Consider the following 20,779-nt stretch of genomic DNA (forward strand, 5'->3'; position numbering starts at 1 on the left):
GTGTTGATATTAACTTCCATTACAAATTTACGGTTCCGATAAATTACCTTTATTCGGTTGCGGCGTTGCCAGGCCGTGCGAGATTTCCCTAAATTGAGAATCGAGTCAGTAGCGTGCGCGCGTTTGTTGCAGGCAAAACGTACTGCCAGGCGTGCAAAAAGAAATGCTCGGGCGAGGTGCTCCGCGTCCAAGACAAGTACTTTCACACGGGATGCTTCAAGTGCAAAGCTTGCGGCTCGTCGCTGGCCCAGGGCGGGTTCTTCAGCAAAGATGGCGCTTACTACTGCACCGCCGACTACCAACGCAGTTTCGGCACGAAATGCGCCGCGTGTCAGGATTATGTCGAAGGAGAGGTGAGGAGCTATATACTTCAAAATCAAAGTTTCATATAAAAAAAACGTACTCGCTACTGAGATGGTACCGAGGTGCTGCAAGTGCATATTTGACTTTGCTCCAATGAATCCAAAGAAATTAAATTTCAAAAATATCAATTATACAGGATGTTTCATAAAAGCGTGGCAAGGTGTTCGGACATTAGCCTAAGCAAGTTTCGATTACACTTACACAACTAGATTTGTTTTTTTTTTAAACGTTTACGTTTAAACAACCGTAATCTTGCAACATTCTTAAAGCACAATATAACTTACAGTTAATGTTGCGGTGTTCAGGCATTTTAGAGAAAGTTATTTCAGCAACGCAACAGTAGTTATAAAAGATTCTAATAAAACTTTTGTTGAAAAGTTAATTTTGCTATAAAAAAAACTGTTATAGTGAAAAAAAATGACAAAAAGGCAGCGTTGTCCCTGGTTGGACCTTTTTTCACAGAAAAATGTGCTCCGCTGACTTTAATTTAACTTCTACTTGTTTCCGTAATAGCGCAAATAAAACTAGCACCTTTTTCCAACATATTTAAACAAAATCTGTGAAATATTTTTGAAAAAATATTATTTAAAGAAAACAAACTTTCTTGTGTAATTGCGTAAATTTCTTTAACAAAAGCGAAATGTTCAAAACAATCCCATTCTACAAAGAAAAGGGAAAAATGAAGATTTTTATTAGACAAGAAGTCAGAAACAATTACTGAGAAACACAAAATTTTAACGTACCACTTACAAGAAACGTCAACATTGAACTGAAAGATTTCCGAAAATAAAGAATAAACTACGACTTGATAACATGTGCTTTTCTCCGAAATTCGCCTCCTTGTGTCACAAAAAGTCAGAAAGAATTATTGAAAAACTGTAATTTTTAGCGTAGCACTTACAAGAAATGTCAAATTTGAACTGAAATATTTCCGAAACTATTCAGAATGAACTAGGAGTCGACAACTTGTAATTTTATCCGGGATTTCTCCGAAATTCGCCTCCTTGTGTCAAAAAAAATCAGAAAGAATTATTGAAAAACTATAATTTTTAGTGTAGCACTTACAAGAAATGTCAAATTTGAACTGAAATATTTCCGAAACTATTCAGAATAAACTAGGAGTCGACAACTTGTAATTTTATCCAGGATTTCTCCGAAATTCGCCTCCTTGTGACACAAAAAGTCAGAAAGAATTATTGAAAAACTGTAATTTGTAGCGTAGCACTTACAAGAAATGTCAAATTTGAACTGAAATATTTCCGAAACTATTCAGAATAAACTAGGAGTCGATAACTTGTAATTTTATCCGGGATTTCTCCGAAATTCGCCTCCTTGTGGCACAAAAAGTCAGAAAGAATTATTGAAAAACTGTAATTTGTAGCGTAGCACTTACAAGAAATGTCAAATTTGAACTGAAATATTTCCGAAACTATTCAGAATAAACTAGGAGTCGATAACTTGTAATTTTATCCGGGATTTCTCCGAAATTCGCCTCCTTGTGGCACAAAAAGTCAGAAAGAATTATTGAAAAACTGTAATTTGTAGCGTAGCACTTACAAGAAATGTCAAATTTGAACTGAAATATTTCCGAAACTATTCAGAATAAACTAGGAGTCGACAACTTGTAATTTTATCCGGGATTTCTCCGAAATTCGCCCCCTTGTGGCACAAAAAGTCAGAAAGAATTATTGAAAAACTGTAATTTGTAGCGTAGCACTTACAAGAAATGTCAAATTTGAACTGAAATATTTCCGAAACTATTCAGAATAAACTAGGAGTCGACAACTTGTAATTTTATCCGGGATTTCTCCGAAATTCGCCTCCTTGTGGCACAAAAAGTCAGAAAGAATTATTGAAAAACTGTAATTTGTAGCGTAGCACTTACAAGAAATGTCAAATTTGAACTGAAATATTTCCGAAACTATTCAGAATAAACTAGGAGTTGACAACTTGTAATTTTATCCAGGATTTCTCCGAAATTCGCCTCCTTGTGTCACAAAAAGTCAGAAAGAATTATTGAAAACTGTAATTTTTAGCGTAGCACTTACAAGAAATGTCAAATTTGAACTGAAATATTTCCGAAACTATTCAGAATAAACTAGGAGTCGACAACTTGTAATTTTATCCAGGATTTCTCCGAAATTCGCCTCCTTGTGGCACAAAAAGTCAGAAAGAATTATTGAAAAACTGTAATTTGTAGCGTAGCACTTACAAGAAATGTCAAATTTGAACTGAAATATTTCCGAAACTATTCAGAATAAACTAGGAGTCGACAACTTGTAATTTTATCCGGGATTTCTCCGAAATTCGCCTCCTTGTGTCACAAAAAGTCAGAAACAATGATTGAAAAACAGTAATTTCTAACGTACCACTTACAAGAAATGTCAACTTTGAACTGAAATTTTTCCGAAACTATTCAGAATAAACTAGGAGTTGACAACTTGTAATTTTATCCCGGATTTCTCCGAAATTCGCCTCCTTGTGTCACAAAAAGTCAGAAAGAATTATTGAAAAACTGTAATTTGTAGCGTAGCACTTACAAGAAATGTCAAATTTGAACTGAAATATTTCCGAAACTATTCAGAATAAACTAGGAGTTGACAACTTGTAATTTTATCCAGGATTTCTCCGAAATTCGCCTCCTTGTGTCACAAAAAGTCAGAAAGAATTATTGAAAACTGTAATTTTAGCGTAGCACTTACAAGAAATGTCAAATTTGAACTGAAATATTTCCGAAACTATTCAGAATAAACTAGGAGTCGACAACTTGTAATTTTATCCAGGATTTCTCCGAAATTCGCCTCCTTGTGGCACAAAAAGTCAGAAAGAATTATTGAAAAACTGTAATTTGTAGTGTAGCACTTACAAGAAATGTCAAATTTGAACTGAAATATTTCCGAAACTATTCAGAATAAACTAGGAGTTGACAACTTGTAATTTTATCCGGGATTTCTCCGAAATTCGCCTCCTTGTGTCACAAAAAGTCAGAAACAATGATTGAAAAACAGTAATTTCTAACGTACCACTTACAAGAAATGTCAACTTTGAACTGAAATTTTTCCGAAACTATTCAGAATAAACTAGGAGTTGACAACTTGTAATTTTATCCCGGATTTCTCCGAAATTCGCCTCCTTGTGTCACAAAAAGTCAGAAAGAATTATTGAAAAACTGTAATTTTTAGCGTAGCACTTACAAGAAATGTCAAATTTGAACTGATATATTTTTCCGAAACTACTCAGAATAAACCAATAACTAGGGGTTTGCCTGTAATTCTCAGGGTTGATATTTTTGATTTTGGTTTAGAATTTCCCAGAAATTCGTCTCCGCGTGTCACAAAAAGTCAGAAAGAATTATTGAACAACTGTACTTGCAACTTACTTACAAAACTTACAAGAAATGTCAAATTTCAGAATAAATCAATAATTAGGGGTTTGTCTGTAATTCCCAAAGTTGATTTTTTGATTTTGGTTTAGGATTTCCCCGAAATTGGCCTCCGTGTGTCACAAAAAGTCAGAAACAATGATTGAAAAACAGTAATTTCTAACGTACCACTTACAAGAAATGTCAACTTTGAACTGAAACATTTCTGAAAATAGTCAAAATAAACCAGTAACTGGGGGTTTGCCTGTAATACCCAGATTTTACGTTTTTAATTTTTATCCAGGATTTTTCGGAAATTCGCCTCCATCTGTCACGAAAAGTTAAAAATAATTATTGAAAAACACGAATTTTTAACGCGCCACTCAACTTTGAACTGAAATAACTAACGGTTTTCCCCGAAATTTATTTCTGTGCCACTTCGCTAATATTGTGATGGAAGAAAAAAATAATATCAGAAATTTCAAAAACATACAAGACCAACAAAAAATATACGTAGTAGTTGACCTTGAATTTTTGAATTTTTCAAGGTCGTTACCGCGCTCGGCAAAACCTACCACCAGAAATGCTTCACTTGCGCGCGGTGCAGGCAGCCTTTCCCGTCAGGCGAGAAGGTCACCTACACCGGCAAAGAGGTGCTGTGCCAGAAGTGTGTTCAGATCCCTGTAAGGGACGCCACCCCCAAGTCCAGCCCCACAGCTAACAGCGTCGGCGCCAACGGTGAGTAGTCAATTGTCGCCGTATTTTTTGTTATTTTATATTTTTCTCAATTCGTTAATTAATTATGCCGATTAATGTCCGATTAATAATTTAGTTATTCGGTCAGCCGGTAAACTAATTAAATTACCGCAATAGTGAATTTCGTAAACATATTTGTTGCCCTGGAACTTTATTAAATGATAATTAATAATTCCTCTTTTTGTGTTAATTTGCAATTCGCCTGATGTAATTTTGCCCTATATCTATTTTATCACTTGTGCTGTATGTTTCTCAGTTAATTAATTAAATCTACTACTTAAATTCCGACTATTTATTTAGTAAATTGGCCAGCTGATGAATTAATTAAATTAATAAATAAATGGGTAGCACAAACAAACCGTGCTGGGACTTTCTAAAAATCCTCTTTTTTTATTGCAGGTCGCTTTTTTAAGTGTTACTTTTTTTGTATCTTCATAGCTGCACATTTTGCTTACAACTCGCCTGATGTAATATTGCAATATATCCATTTCCAAAAACCGCTTAAAAACGTCGGTATTTAATTATTGAATATAAATTTTTCTTGTCCCTATATGTTTTTCTTGTATATTTTTCTGATTTCATTAATTAAATTTATTAAATTAATTTAATTAAATTAACTTAGGACAATAATTAAGGGCAGGAACAAACTTGTTGACCATATTGGAACTTTCTTAATTGGTAATTAATGATCCTCATTTTTATTAAAGGTCATCTTTTTAAGTGTTACTTTTTCGTATCTTTAGAGTTGCATGTTTTACTTACAAGCTCACCTGATGTAATATTGTAAATTTTAAAATATCGCTTAAAAACGTCAGTAATTAATTATTAAAATTAAATTTTTCTTGCCGCTATATGTTTTGTTTTATATTTTTCTGAATTCGTTAATTCAATCTACTAATTATTTTAGGATTATTCAGTTAATTAATTGGCCAGCCGATGAATTAATTAAATGAGGACAATAATTAATGGCACGAACAAATGTGTGTACCATATTATTTTATATTATATTATATATATTATATTATTTTTATATTATTTATTTATTATTTTATTATTTTTTATTAATGGTCCGTTTTTTTTAAGTGTTACTTTTTCGTATTTTTATAGTTGCACATTTTACTTACAACTCACCCGATGTAATTTTGCAAATATATCCATTTTAAAATATTTTTTACAATTCTATAATTAAATCGACGACGACGTTAATTGGTGGTCAGTCGTTAAATTAATTAACTTAGGGCAATAATTAATGGCACTAACAAATTTGTTAGCCATATTGGAACTTTCTTAATTGATAATTAATGAAACCTTTTTCTTTTATTAAAGGTCGCTTTTTTTAAGCGTTTCTTTTTCGTATCTTTGTAGTCGCACATTTTACTTACAACTCAGCTGATGTAATATTGCAATATATCCATTTCCAAATACCGCTTCAAAACGTCGTTAATTAATTATTTAATTTAAATTTTTCTTGTCCCTATATATTTTTTTGTATATTTTTCTGAATTCATTAATTAAATCGGCTAATTTTTTTAGGGTTAATCGGTTAGTCAATCGGCCAGCCGATTAATTAATAACTAAATTACGGCAGGAATTAATTTAATTTTAATTAAATTAATTTAATTAAATATTAAATAATAAATAAATAATTAAAATTTAATTAAATAAAGAAATTTATTGACCATATTGTTAATTGTTAATTAATGATATGATGAGTAATTTATATATTTTTTTAAGAAATTTTCCAAAGAAAAATAGAGAAGGGTTCGCTTATTTCGAATTCGCATATTTGAAAAAAAGAAAAATTATAAGCTATTATATATTGTTGGTCTCAATAATACTAAAAATTCTTAAAAACACAGATTTCGGAAAATTGAACCTAAAATTTTGTGTAAAAAAGTTTTTTATTTAGTAAATATTACTTAAAGGGACTAAAAGAAAGAAAGGAAGTTTTTTTTTACCTTGGTTTAAAAATAATTTCTTTTGTGTAAAATGTATTTAAAAAAAGGAAGACAAATTTTGGGTGTTATAAAAAAAGTTTTAATGCTAAAGTTGTTTCTAGTAAAATTATGTTTAATTTTTTTGTCTTATTTCAATTGTCACGCATTCACATACAGGGTGGTCAAATAAAGTTTTTGAACACCCCTTTAAAAGGTTTTCTGTTAAAAACTTTGAGAACAATTGCTTCTATATTGCTAATATATCTTTAGTTAGTGTTATGCTGTATTAAAATGCAAAATAGAAATTTTTAATATAAAACGGTATTCAGAAACTAGGAGCGAAGCTCACAAATCGAAATTTAAACAATACATGACGTCTTAAAAGTCTTTTAAATTTATTAAGAGTATCAAAGTTTTTTTTAGGTCCTTATGTAGCAGTTCGGATGTGTCTCTAATACATTTTCTTTGAACGAAATACACATGAAAAGATAATATCACTTTTCGCATATTCGAAAACAAGAATAATTATAAGCTATTATATATAGTTGGTCTCAACATTATTAAAAATTCTTAAAAACACAGAGTTCGGAAAATGGAAACTTAAAATTTTGTGCATTTAGGCATATAAAAAAGTTTTTTAGTTAGTAAACATTACTTAAAGGAACTAAAAGAAAGAAAGGAAGTTGTTTCTTACCTTGGTTTAAAAATAATTTGTTTCGCGTAAAATATATAAAAAAAAGTAAGACAAATTTTGATGTTGTTTATTATTGTTTTTTATATTTTTCGTATTTTCAAAATCACAATGTTATAAGTTTCCCAGCAAATCTTTACTTCAAGCGGTGTTGCAATATTTTTATTTATAAAAGGATCATTCTACAGCGTGCCCGGTTTAAGCGAGAGTTTAAGAAATATCTCTAAGTCTACGAGTGTTATGAAAAAAGTTTGAACAGTACATGACGTCTTAAAAACTCTTTTAAATTTATTAAGAGTATCGTTTTTTTTTGGAACACGCCGTTGTTTAATTTTGAATATAAATACATAGACATTAAACATTACTTTTTGTTTTACAGACAAGAAATTAACTATACTCGATATGTTTTGCAGTGGCGTATATCTGTTACATTGTAATATATTTCTTCATACAAACATGCACATACTTACATACTTCCTAATGAAGTCAGCGATGCATACCAGAAGATATAGAAACAAATATTTAATTACAACAAATGTGCGAATACGAAAATCATACGAACAAAATAAAAAAGTTTCTTAATTCGTGTTTTTTATACATTTTTGTATTTATAATTTTTAAAAATATTTATTCGTTTACCGACGTGACTTTCGTTTATTATACCACCGCTAGGGGGCCGGAAAAAACGGATAATTTTCTAATTTTTGTTTATATTGTATCTTTTTTTTTTTGTAAATCGGTTGAAATAAATAAAGAAATTGAACGTACAATGTCGGTGCGCTATTGAAATTGTGTCAATCCTAACGACTCTCGTTTTGCAGTGTACTCGATATACCACTTCTTTGCATATTTATTTCATTTAAATTCGTCACTTACGGTGCCAAGGTAAACGAGCGTTTTTTTTTTTTAATCATCGCCCAAGACGTTTAGATTAGGATTTATCGACGCCTGGACTTGACACGATTTTTTTTCACTTACACACACACACGCACGCGCGTAACTGTTTCGGCATGTTTTTTATCGCCTCTTTTTCCCAAAATCCGTATTTTTCAAATTGGTCCGTAAAAAAAAATTCTAATTATCGACGGAAGACTGTCGTCTTCGTCGAGCTCCGTTAAAATCTAGGGTGGATATTTTTAATTAAAAAAAAAATCGAACTGAAGTTCCTATTCCTGAAACTCTCAACATTATTTTAGATATATTAAAATCCGAGAAGAATGAAGAAGAAGAAATCACCCGAGACCTTCCATCTATAACCAAAATTATGGAAAAGCTACGTTGTTCCATACAAAATACCGGGCGGCACAAGAAAGTGGGAAAACTCCATAACTTTTAAACGCATTGAGATAGCGATTTGAAATGTTTAAGAGTTAGTATAGGCCGAATGTCCAATTTTTTGACAATATGTAGTCACTTCTCTTCCGGTTTGAGCGGAAACGACGGTAGTTTTTTTTTTTTTTTTTTTAAATTGTGTCTGTGACATAAATACTATTTATCGGGTCACCAGGTCATTGGCAAAAATTGTAAATGAAACTTTTCTTCGCTTGGCTCATGGCACAAATAGCAACAAAAACAATAGGAATAAAAACTTTTTAAAACCGGCACTTTTTTGCAACATTTTGACACCAAAATTTTCAAAATTAGTTAAAAAAAAATGCTCACAGGAAGGAAAAAAACAGATAAGTAAATACATTTTTATAAAAACAAAATATTGCTTAGGTGGCTTTTCTTCTATTCATCATCGAGTCAACATGAGCTTGTCGAGAGTTTCTTCTACGTTTTTTATCTTACCGACTTGACAATTAATAAAAGCAACAATTTTGGTGTCAAAATGTTGCAATGTTATTCAAAAAAAATTATGGTTACATTAAATGCTAATTGCCATTAGATAAGTAAAGAAAAGTTTCATTTATAATTTTTCCCGTGATCGGGTGGTATTTGTGATGCTCACAGCCACCTAGACACAACTTTCAAAAATTAAATAAAAATTTAAAAAAAAAAAGAGATAAAAACCTACGTAGAATGATCTCAAAAACTCAAAAACTGGAAGTGCAACCATTGACTACTTATGGTCAAAAAATTGGACATTCGGCCTATATTGACCCTACCAAATTTCAAATTATAGAGTGTTCCCACTTCTATTGGTTTTACGTTATACCACGTTACATTCTATTTGAAATTAATCAACTATAAATCTCTTGGAATGTCTTTTTAACAAAATGACTTTGTTGACGGTGTTGTGTTGTGGGGTGGGGTAAGATACTCGGAAAAAGCCTTTCGTTTGCAAATGAAGGCCATGCGGCTACTTCACAGATTAGGAGTTTATGACGCTCTACCGACATCTACACATCTGTTTTATACGTTCATGATAATACTAATTCTTATCGCATACTAACTAGTAGGCATGAGTATAACACCAGGCAAGCTGACTCGATCGCCCTACCGTACTAAAGACTGACAATGTTGAACTGAGGTTGCTTTTACTTGATGAAAATCCATTTATCAAAATAAATAGGAACTAAAAGTTCAGATTTCCACGAAATTATATATTTTGACATGACAATTGTTTCGACAACACCGTGTCTTTATCAAATGTAATATTTACAAACTACCTACTACTATATATACCGATCCGCATTTCAACCTGTAGACACCTAATTTTTGAGATTTTGAACATTTCATTTTATTGTTTTTCAAATATTTATAAATTTTATGTTTCCTATTTATTTTGACTGACAATGTTCTTCCGAGCAGCCTTAAAAAATCAACCATCCAGACAGTTTAAGCAGAAAATGATTTTTTTTTTCATAGAGAATCCCTTTTATAGCACCGATGAATATTTTGAGCCGCTTAAGCATACGAGTATTAAGTAGTTTGCGACTTTGTTATCTATATGTTTACTTTCCACTTTATGTGTATTACTTACATCTTATCTATTATCTATAACTGTTTTGTATAATTTAGTACAATGTGTTTGTACTTTATTAATGTTAATTTTATATATTTTTTCCACTGCGATAACCATTGTAATTGCCATACTCTTGACGTACCTCTCTCCCTCCCTCTCCCCCTCTCTACCTCTCCCCTCTCCCCCTTTCTCAATATCTCTCCCTCCCCTCCCTCACTCCCTCTCTATCTCGCCCCCCTCATCGCCTCTCGACACCATCACAACCTCGCCCCCTCTCTTTCTCCCTCTCACCCCTCTCTCTCTCTTTCCCTCTCTGTGAATGTTATTAGAATGTGTTTGGTATTGTGTTAATTCATTTTCATGCATCGATGTGACTTGCCATTTGTTGTTTTTGGAATGATCAATGAAATAAAAATAAAAAATAAATTAAGTCTATTATTATTATTATTATTATTATTATTATTATTATTATTATTATTATTATTATTATTATTATTATTATTATTATTATGTATTGTATTTTGTGTTGCAGAATGTGCCGGGTGCAAAGAGGACCTGAAAGAGGGCCAGGTGCTGGTGGCTTTGGACAAGAGCTGGCACATATGGTGCTTCAAGTGCCATACCTGCGGCACGGTGCTCCACGGGGAATACATGGGCAAGGACGGAGTTCCGTTTTGCGAAAGGGACTACCAGAAGCAGTTCGGGGTCAAGTGCGCCTACTGCAACCGCTACATCAGCGGGAAAGTGCTTCAGGTAATGACGTGAATGTCGTTTTCATTGCTTATCATTTCCGGTTGTTCGTGGTCCAACGGAATAATGTGGATTATACGGCGACCGTCCGTTAGAAATTAAAATAGATATTTGGACGCCGAAAAAATGCACTTTCGAAAGAAATGTGATAATTATAAAAAACCTTTTTTTTTTTTAAGCATACGTACATATTAGGCCAACAAACTATCTACAGAATTATTATACTATATCTATCTCTTACCGTTGAAGGTTTGTAGAGTTTGAATGACGGTAAGATTATGCAATATGCAAGATGGTTACAATTAGTGAGTGAAGGTTGTTTAAATTTTTATGTTGAATTTTAAAATGCAAAAAAAAAGATATGTTCCATTTGATTATTTCGATGTCGCCAGTGATTTTTTCGTATAGAACCGGCAACATTGCAAAGGCGAAAAGATTTTCAAATTGTATATCAAGGTCTATTTTCGTTCTAAGAAAATTTCTAATATCGAATAATGACCCCGTTTTTATACGTAGAACGGTCAATCAAAAGCGTCTTTTTATATCTTTTCAATTTTACAAAAAATATTCAAAAACATCTCGAAATCACCCGAAAATGGTTGTTGCAAAGTTGAAATCGTGAACCTTCAGCTGTTTTCACGATTCTCTTTTCTTCTCGCCTCTTCCTTACCATGACTACATCTTTTGTCTTTCGTTAATGAATGTCGATGTAATAAAGGTCGGTTACCTTTTCTATACCGATAAAGATGACCAACGCGTATATACCGGCGAAAGTAATAACCACTAGGAAATCTCATTTTACATTCCCCTTCGGCCACACGATCACCGTTACGCGTTATTACGTATTATTATTGCCGGATGCATTCATCGGCGAATCAATGGGCAGAAATGTGAGGCGCGCCTCTCATAATTGTCGCGTGTTAAATGGGTACGACGCGTTTCACTCGCTCATCGGAAAAGTAAAATTTGACGTTGTTGGCGTTTTTTTTTTTTATTTTCGCAAAATTCAGTGGCGCACTAATTTTTGACGAAAAAAATTAATTTTCCTAATTTTTATTTAACCTAAAATAAATATATATATTTTTAGATCCCCAATATGCAAAAGAAAAATCTTAAATTGATGGCTTATGGCACTCCTCCCTCTCCCTCCCTTCCTACCTCCCTCGCTCCCTTACTCCCTTCCTCTCTTTCTCCCTCCCCCCTCTTCATCACCCTCTCTTTCCTCCACTCACTCCTCTCCCCCCTTCTCCCCCTCCCCGTCACCATCAATGTTTTTCGCAAATTTTAAGCCAATGACGTCATCGCAGTATAATACGCATTCAAATGGATAAATATAATGGTTGAAAGATCATAAGAGACTTATTTTTGTCATTTTGTAAACGCCATTGCGACTAATTCTGCCTTTCTTTTTTCGCATCTGATTAAGTGTAAAACAAAAATAATTCCGTGATCGATTTCGATTCGACGATAATTAATCATAATCCGTAATGACACGGCGACGTCACCCACACACGTGGCCGTTAAAATTTATGCTAAACAGGTTTTATTTAAAACCCAAACAATGACGTCATCGACCTTGGGCGCTTTTTCGGGTTCATCTCGAGCCTTGAAACATGCGTTCCACATGTATTGCGGTTTAAACCATGATGCAAAACTTAATATGTACATTTTGAAATCGTTGTTTTGATTGTGAGCCGCTGTCAGTAACTAAAAATAAGCACGAGCTCCGAAAAAGGGATAAAACGTTCAACTAAATGAGACCGCAAAGTCATAAGTCATTAATAAAATTACTATTGTTGTGATGACTAGGAAGCGGGATTTTTTTTTCAGAATATATGCATCGAGATAAACAACAAAACTGCAAATATTCATTTTTATTATATGAAAAATTATGAATATTAATATTGTTTTAAATAAAGCCAGAACTATTTCTTTATACTTAAAACCGCTCATTTTTTTTCCCATACCACAGACTGGTTCATAAATACACACAATATGCGCAACATTCAATTGACAAACTGTTCTTTGCGGTTATAAAAACAGTTGATAACTAATCATTTTTCAAAATTTCCCCCAAAAAGAAATTTGTCTTTTATCTGTAAACATATATTTAAAAATGGATAAAATTTGACTACGGTTGTTAAATTTATAATATTTTGCCAAAAATGATCTTGGGGTTGCCCAATTTTGAAAGTGGCTTTAATGAACGCCTTACATAAGTCCTCGTCGACTTGTTCGATGTATTGTTTGCTGGGAGGGTTATCTTTATTAATGTGTAAAATCCAAAGTGGCAATAATTAATCTGGGTTTACATTCGTTTCTGTCTCAAAAAAAGAGTAGACGTGCAAACGGGCTGAAACTGTTATATGTTAGGGGCATGTGTACCCATATAACAAAAAAATATCTTAGATCGAATGTACTGGGTTATTCATTACATTTTTACACCCACCTACATGGTCAATTTGGAAAGATTGAAAAAAACGTTTTTTTTTTTAATTTAATGCCCTATATATTATTAGCTCGTAGATCCTTTTTTTCCCGATTTCAAAAACATATAGTTTATTGACATTTGCTTTATCATTCCATTTCTGGCCAATAGCCATCTTGTTTAAAAATGATCGATGATAGCAACCATATCATATCATCTATGTTTGTAATAGTTTTAACAACTCTTCTACCCTGATATATTTATCAATATTCCCTTTTAACCCTTGTAACATTATGTCCGTTTCAATAATATAATTCGATTCGATATTCGAAGGAAATTGAAATTTTCCCTGGGGTACCGCCAGGTTCCATTTTGAAGCACACCTTCCACCTGAAACGAAACTTGTGGAAACGCTACGTTGGTTTATTATTATTAGTATTTATTTCCAGGCGGGAGACAACCACCATTTCCACCCTACTTGCGCGCGGTGCTCCAAATGCGGCGACCCTTTCGGCGACGGCGAAGAGATGTACCTGCAGGGCGGAGCCGTGTGGCACCCCAGGTGCGGCCCGGGGCCTCAGACCGAGGACGGACGGGTACTGAACGGTCCCAGTGATGGCCAAACCAACGGCCACGCCACCGACACCGACGTCTCCACCAGAGATTACGACAGGCACAGCACCAGCGGCGCCAGCGAGCTGCAGGTAGCCGCCGATAGAGTACTGTCCCTCGCAATTTTTGAGGTGTTTGCGAGAATTTCCCCGTTCGATTTGTGTCGTAAATAAAATGCCACAAAAAACTTTTTGAAAATTAAAATATGAGGTGTTTGTTTTCATAAAGACAAACTTCAATTAAAAAAAAAAGTAATAAATTTGGGATTCAAGGTTTCAGAAAAAGGTCAATAACAGCAATGCTATATGCTATATATGAGAATTTTTTGTTGTTGTTTGATGAGGTTTTACTGACGAAAAAAGTTTGATGAAAAAATCGTCGTTAACGTGTAAAAACACCTTCAGTAAAGACAAATTTCAATCTAAAAAAAAGCGAAGTAAAAATGTTGGGATTCGAGGCTTCAGAAAAGAATTAATATGAACAATAGCGACGGCCTTTTTTATATGAGGTTTTATATGTATGAGGCCTCCTTTTGGAATTGGAAATGAAAAATACAAACATTTTTGGAGAAATAAATGATTTGATGATTGAATTATTTCAGGCGCTACAGAGCTAGAGCATGAAAAAATCTTTTTAACCTTTGAAAACAGCACCAATAAAGCCAAATTTTAATTCAAAAAAAGGGAATTAAAAATGTTGGAATTCAAGGTTTCAGAAAATGGTTAATATGAACAACAATGAGGTATAATAGATTTTTTATATGAGCTTTTTGTTTTGTTTTTATGTGAGGTTTTATTGATAAAAAAATCTTTTTAAACATGTTAAAAACAGCTTCAATAAAGACAAATGTCAATCATTCAAGGTTTCAGAAAAGGATTGAAATTTATATGTTTATATAAAATTAAGGCCACCGTAGAAGTCTTTCAAATGTTCAAAAGTGCCAATATTTTTGAAGAAATGAATAAATTAATGAAGTATTTTTTTGATGATTTAATTATCTTAGGCGCTACAGAACTAGAACATGAAAAAATCTTATTTAACGTGTTGAAAACAGGTTCGATAAAGACAAATTTCAATTTAAAAAAAAGTGAAGTAAAAATGTTGGAATTCAAGATTTCAGAAAAGGTTTATATGAACAACAATGCTGTATAGCGACTTTTTTATATGAGGTTTTTGTTTTGTTTTATATATGAGGTTTGTATATATGAGGCTTTTGGAATTAAGAGCACAGCAAAAGTCTTTCAAATGAAAAATACAAACATTTTTGGAGAAATGGAAAAATCTTATTTAACGTGTGGAAACCAACACCAATAAAGACAAATTTCAATTAAAAAAAGTGAAGTAATAATATTGCATCAAGATTTTAGGAAAAGGAGTAGAAATTGACAAAAGTAGAATAGATTCCAAAAAAAAAAACTGATTGTTAGACCTCTAAAATATTTGGCAAAAATTTTCGCTAACCTTCCCTAAATTGCTGGTATTCTAAGAAACTTACCAACTTTTTACGGCTAATTGAGTATAACCGATTCAAAATTTTGATTTTAATCTTAATTGAAATTGAAAATGGTCGATTAGAATCCTTTCAACCCCAGATGCTACTGTTACGTCACCCGATTTTATTATCTTATCGCCGAACGAAATATCTTTTTAAACGATATTCGTGATCGTAGAGCGCCGTTAGTGTAGTCTCGTTTTGCTCGTATTCTTTTTTTTTTTTTTCGTTTATTTTTGATTATTTTTTTCTGCACGTTTTGTTATTTCAGTTTTCAATGCGGTCCCGTACCCCTAGCTTGAACGGTTCGCTGTATAGTCCCACGAGCATGTCTAGAAAGGTTTGTCTTCCCCATTATTTTTTTGTTTTTATTTTTCTGTTCGCTTTTTAACGCTACTTTTTAAAAAAAAATTAAGTCGTGTGTTTTCGCTTTGCTCTGCGTGTGCTCGTATAATCAAACCAAACTAGTTTTGTTTTGCTATGCACTTTTTCGGGGTTGTTTTTTGACAAACTTGCATATGCATAGTTACATATACTGTTTCTGACGTAATTGTAGCACTAGACACGATTTGTATAGGACTCAAGACTTTATCGTGTAAGACTGAATAAAATATAAAGATGTTATTTGTTAGACTGTGACCTAGATCGGGCATCATATTTATCTGTGTAGGGCTTGACACTATACCATTCTATGGCAATGACTTCATAGAATAAAGACATAGTCTGTAGGACTCTGACCTAGATTCGCATACTACTGGATATAGTACTTGCTGGACACAATTGTGTAACACTGAGTAGGATATAAAAATGTTATTTTTTAGACTGTGACCTAGTTCAGAATACACAGACACTATGTAGGGCTTGACGCTATAACATTCTACAGCTATAATTTTATAGAATAGAATAGTCTTTGGGATACTGAAGGTAGTACTAGACAAACAAAATTATACATATGTGTATGGAGCTCAATATTATATACATATCTATGTCAAATACATGAGTAAGACTCAGTAGAATATAAAAATGTTATTTATTAGACTATGATCTAGATTCAGCATACACTATGTAGGGCTTGGCACTATAACATTCTACAGCTATAATTTTATAGAATAGGATAGTCTGTAGCATACTGACCTTGATTCGGCATATTGAATGAAGGTACTAGACATAATTACACAGATTATGTCTACATACTATGTGTAAGACTCAATAGATTATAAATTTATTGTGCGTCTAGGGCTCGACTTACTAAGCATAATACTCAATAGGATATAAAGCTGTCACCTATGTTCAGCATACACTGTGTGGTGCTTGACACTAATGGTTAAGATTTTATAGAATGTATGCCTAGTGTGCAGGACTCTGACGCATACTGAGTGTAGTACTGAACACAATTCGGCATGTGGCTTGATATATGTGCTGAATGTAGGAGTCAGTATGCATACTGTGTGTAAAGCTCGACTCTGTATACGATCTTGTGTTGGACGGTATCGCTTTGTAACTGCTTTTGTACTTAATGCTTAAGGCCTTCTTATAGAACTTTCCGTGTGGTATGACGTGCGGTTGTTAGGATGTTGGTGAGGGCGGTGAGGGGGGAGGGACTTTATTAAGCTTTTTTTTTTTCGACGAATTACAGCATTACCATTACTCGTACCGCACCCCGTCGCCGGGATTGATCCTGCGGGAGCACAACAAGTCCGGCACCCTGGTGGACGACATCTCACGCATATACACCTACAGTTACCTGACCGAGGAACCGTCCCTCGGTTACCTGCGCAGGCCCATCGACCCTTACGACAAGGCCCCGACATCGCCTCACTTCCACAGACCGACTTGTAAGCCTGCGGGGATGGTTGATACCGTTACTAACTTCTGTATAATTGTGTGAGGTTGCGGTATCATCTCTTGCTTCCTCTTCTTCGCAACTCTAATAACCGAAACAAGTTTTCAACTAGGGCAGGGGGTGGATTGAAAAAGAATACGAAGAAGTTTTCTTCGACTAGTTTATTTTTGGTAACCAAAACTTACCAAAACTTTTGGGATACTGCCTGTAAAACAATTCAAGCGCTTCACTTGTAATTTTTCCAAACTTTCCACGCATTTTAAGTTTTTCCTTAAGAGGTAGATAAAACATTCTGTAAGAAAAAATATTGTTTTTCCGTGTTCTAAGAAATCCCAAACCGCCTCGATGATTACTTTTAATGTTTGATTAACTTTCGGACTTTTCCGCCCATTTTCCGGCTCACCGTTACGAAACGGAGTAAACCTTATGTGACAAAAAATGATAGTTTCGACCTATTTTATACTTCGACCAGAAATATAGTGCTTTTACAACCGACTCCGTGATTAACATTTCCTACTGTTACTCCAAACTGCCGAACAGACCCTTACCCGTAACCATTCCAGGACCGTCCTAGGAATTTATTTACCTACACTAACAAGGGGTATATAAGTAAATATGTTTTCAATCTTTTTCGCCGAACAGTTCTTGAAACATGTACATAAAAAATTAGTACAAAGCGACAATTTATTACGTTCTACTACAAAATATTAAATATGATAATAATAAAGTATCTTAAAAAATCGTCACTATCGCTACTGTCATCTGTCGTTATAAGTTGTTTTTCCTCTTGACTAACCCATTTGCAACAATTTTTCTGACAGTTGACTTCGGAACTTTGGTGATGTCACTTGTCACATGTCACAGACCTGCTTAATGCAAAATAAACATCTATTGGGATGGGTTTTACCACGGTCCTGCCAAGGTCTGCGGTTAAGGTACTGTAAAATACCCAAAACGTCAAAGCAATAAATGCACTACATTTTTGGTCGTATTATAACCGCCTGCAAAATGCAAATTTTTGGTTATTTTTTTTTCTGCTTTTTCGCGCATTTTCCCTATTCGCTTTATTAGCGGTGCTGTGAAAACTGAACTTTGTGATATTCGCCCAGCTCAAAATTCCCTACGGAGCTCGTCCGGGGCGGGTGGCAAACGGTACGGCTCGCGGTCCGCCATGAAGGTGCTGGTCGATTCCATACGGAGCGAGACGCCCAGACCGAAATCGCCCCATATGAACAACGAGGAGCCCATCGAGTTGGCCCACTTTCCAGGGGCGAAACCGCCCAAGCCCGGCGAGCCGCCCAAAATCGAACGAGACGACTTCCCCGCCCCGCCGTATCCCTACACGGATCCAGGTAATTACAGGGTGGTGCGGTAGTGTCTGACGAAGTACCGGGTGGCGAATTAAGAAAAGAAGTAATTGTAAAAATTTGTGGTGAAATAACTGAAATTTTGTCTAGTTCTAGAATTGGCCGCCAGGTGGCGCAATCGCACTCTTGAATTGAAAATCCCGTTTTGTGAGAGATAATCTTATATTGCTACAGTGCTTCTTCGTTAAATGATTTTTGCCCTACCTCCCTTTCTGAAATATATGGTCATTTACTTTTTTGTCGTTGAAAAGCACTTTTAGATAGGCCGATGTCAATATAGCATGTAGTGAAAACCATATTTCGATATGATTTTTTTGTTAACATATCATATCAGTAAGAGGAGTGAAAACCCGAAATAATTTCTCATGTTTGAGACGCCTACCATTGTCAAATAGTAATTTTCAACTAAAGAGACTAAAAACTGAGAGGTACGGAAAAAAAATCATTATTTATAAAAAATTTCGCACATGGATATATCACATCACCATCCGGCCCAAAAATCATCGGTTATCAACTCTATTGTATACAGAGCCGTAAAACTATCTCAACCCGAGTCGCGGAACCTAGAATTAAAACACCTTACATTTGCTTTTATCTCTGATAATTTCTACATTACAAATATAAAGCGTTCCATCACAAAATTCACTTCACCACAACCTTCCAAAGACACTGGTGTCCGTTGTCCAAAAATCTGTCAACATTTTCAAGGAGTTTACATCATCTCTAAGCAATCAAACAATCTTAACCGCGCCTCAGGTCTTTACCTTTCACCAATATGCCCGCCCTTTAGCTCCGCCCCCCTCAAACAATATATCAGCAGGTATGGTCTGTTCATGGATATAAGAAAGTGATCGATTGCTTTTGAATGGGATTATCCAAGGGTGGTCATTAACATACAATGCAACAAGATTATTACCTAAAGTTTCTGAATTTAAATTCAGGTAAAATTGTGGTCCGTATTAGAAAATAATTTTATACCTACCTGTGTTTAATATTCTTTGGTTTGGTATACTGCTTAGTTTAAGGTTATTAGTAATCATTCTTATTTATGCAAAATATGTGCGAGTCTAGTGTATCTCAGGAGATGCTCCCGCCCAAATGTAGAAAATTGAGACTAAGGAAGTTATAAGAAATGTTTATATGACTCTCATTGAACGTGATGCCAGCAAGCAAGCATCTTTAGAAGAAACGGCCACATTGACGAAAATTCCAACATCAACTGTATAGAAAATTGTGAATAATCCCGTTTCAGCGAGGAAAAAAAGGAGCGATGCTGACATTTTCTCGAGTGTAGATAAAAGTGATCAAGATATAATACGGCGTAAAATTTACCAGTTATACAAAGCGTGCCTACATCAGATATCTTAATTAGGAGGCTTGAAAAAGATGAAACCGGTGTTAAATGTGGCAGAACTACCTTATGGAAGTGTATTCAACACATGGGTTTTAGATTTAAAAAAATTGACAAAAGGCAAGTTTTAACGGAATCTTTTAGAATTCGGAAATGGCGACTGGAATATCTAGAACAAATTAGGATTTACAGAGAACAACAAAGGCTAATTATTTACTTGGATGAAACCTGGTTCGACACTTATGATACCCCGGAAAAGAGGTGGGTTGACTCAACTGATAAGTGTAAAACAAACGTGCCATCAAAAAGAGATAAAAGAATAATTATTTTGCATGCTGGCTCCAAAGATCGTTGGATTCCAAATGCGAAAAATATTAAAGATTCTTCTCTGGATTACCATGAAGACACCACCGCTGATTTATTTGAAAGTTGGTTTAAAAACAAACTAGTTCCAAACATTCCTCCTAATAGCGTATTTGTAATGGACAATGCACAGTAGACAGTTGACTAAAACCCCTTCCTCATGTGGCACAAAAGCAACAATCCAAAACTATATGTGTAATAACGACATTTATTTTCACCAAGATTATACCAAAAAGCAATTAATTGAGGTTCTACAAAGCTTGAACCTACAAGAGGAATACGTCTGTGATAATCATGCAAAAAATCTAGGGCATACAGTTTTAAGGCTTCCACCTTATCACTGTATATTTAATCCCATTGAACATGTTTGGCACCAACTGAAATCTGCCATTCGTCGTAACAATGTTTTTCCCCGTGTTAACTCCAATCTCCTCAAACTTATAGAAACCGAAGGTTTTAATATCCTTCCATAAAGTTGGGCAAATTCTGTTAAACATATAGAAAAAGCAGAACAATTGTATAACCATATTGCAAATAATATAGAACAAATAATAATT

The 20,779-nt window shown here is 34.1% G+C and overlaps 1 protein-coding gene across 8 annotated transcripts in view; it reads left to right on the forward strand.

The window, feature by feature from the left end:
• Positions 1–20,779, forward strand: part of LOC132704130 (actin-binding LIM protein 3) — a 52,631-nt gene that overhangs the window by 19,195 nt on the left and 12,657 nt on the right. For 7 of the 8 annotated variants that reach the window (XM_060673935.1, XM_060673930.1, XM_060673931.1 and 4 more), the window contains 7 exons: positions 133–353; positions 4,273–4,462; positions 10,549–10,769; positions 13,644–13,898; positions 15,570–15,638; positions 16,935–17,133; positions 18,251–18,493. In XM_060673935.1, coding sequence (XP_060529918.1) covers positions 133–353; positions 4,273–4,462; positions 10,549–10,769; positions 13,644–13,898; positions 15,570–15,638; positions 16,935–17,133; positions 18,251–18,493 — 1,398 coding nt within the window. The remainder of the gene's footprint in view (positions 1–132; positions 354–4,272; positions 4,463–10,548; positions 10,770–13,643; positions 13,899–15,569; positions 15,639–16,934; positions 17,134–18,250; positions 18,494–20,779) is intronic. The other variant, XM_060673934.1, reaches the window with a different exon arrangement.

Source organism: Cylas formicarius, unplaced genomic scaffold (assembly GCF_029955315.1).
Source record: "Cylas formicarius isolate icCylForm1 unplaced genomic scaffold, icCylForm1.1 PGA_scaffold_6__28_contigs__length_40554024, whole genome shotgun sequence".
In the NCBI taxonomy this organism is placed as follows: Eukaryota; Metazoa; Arthropoda; class Insecta; order Coleoptera; family Brentidae; genus Cylas; species Cylas formicarius.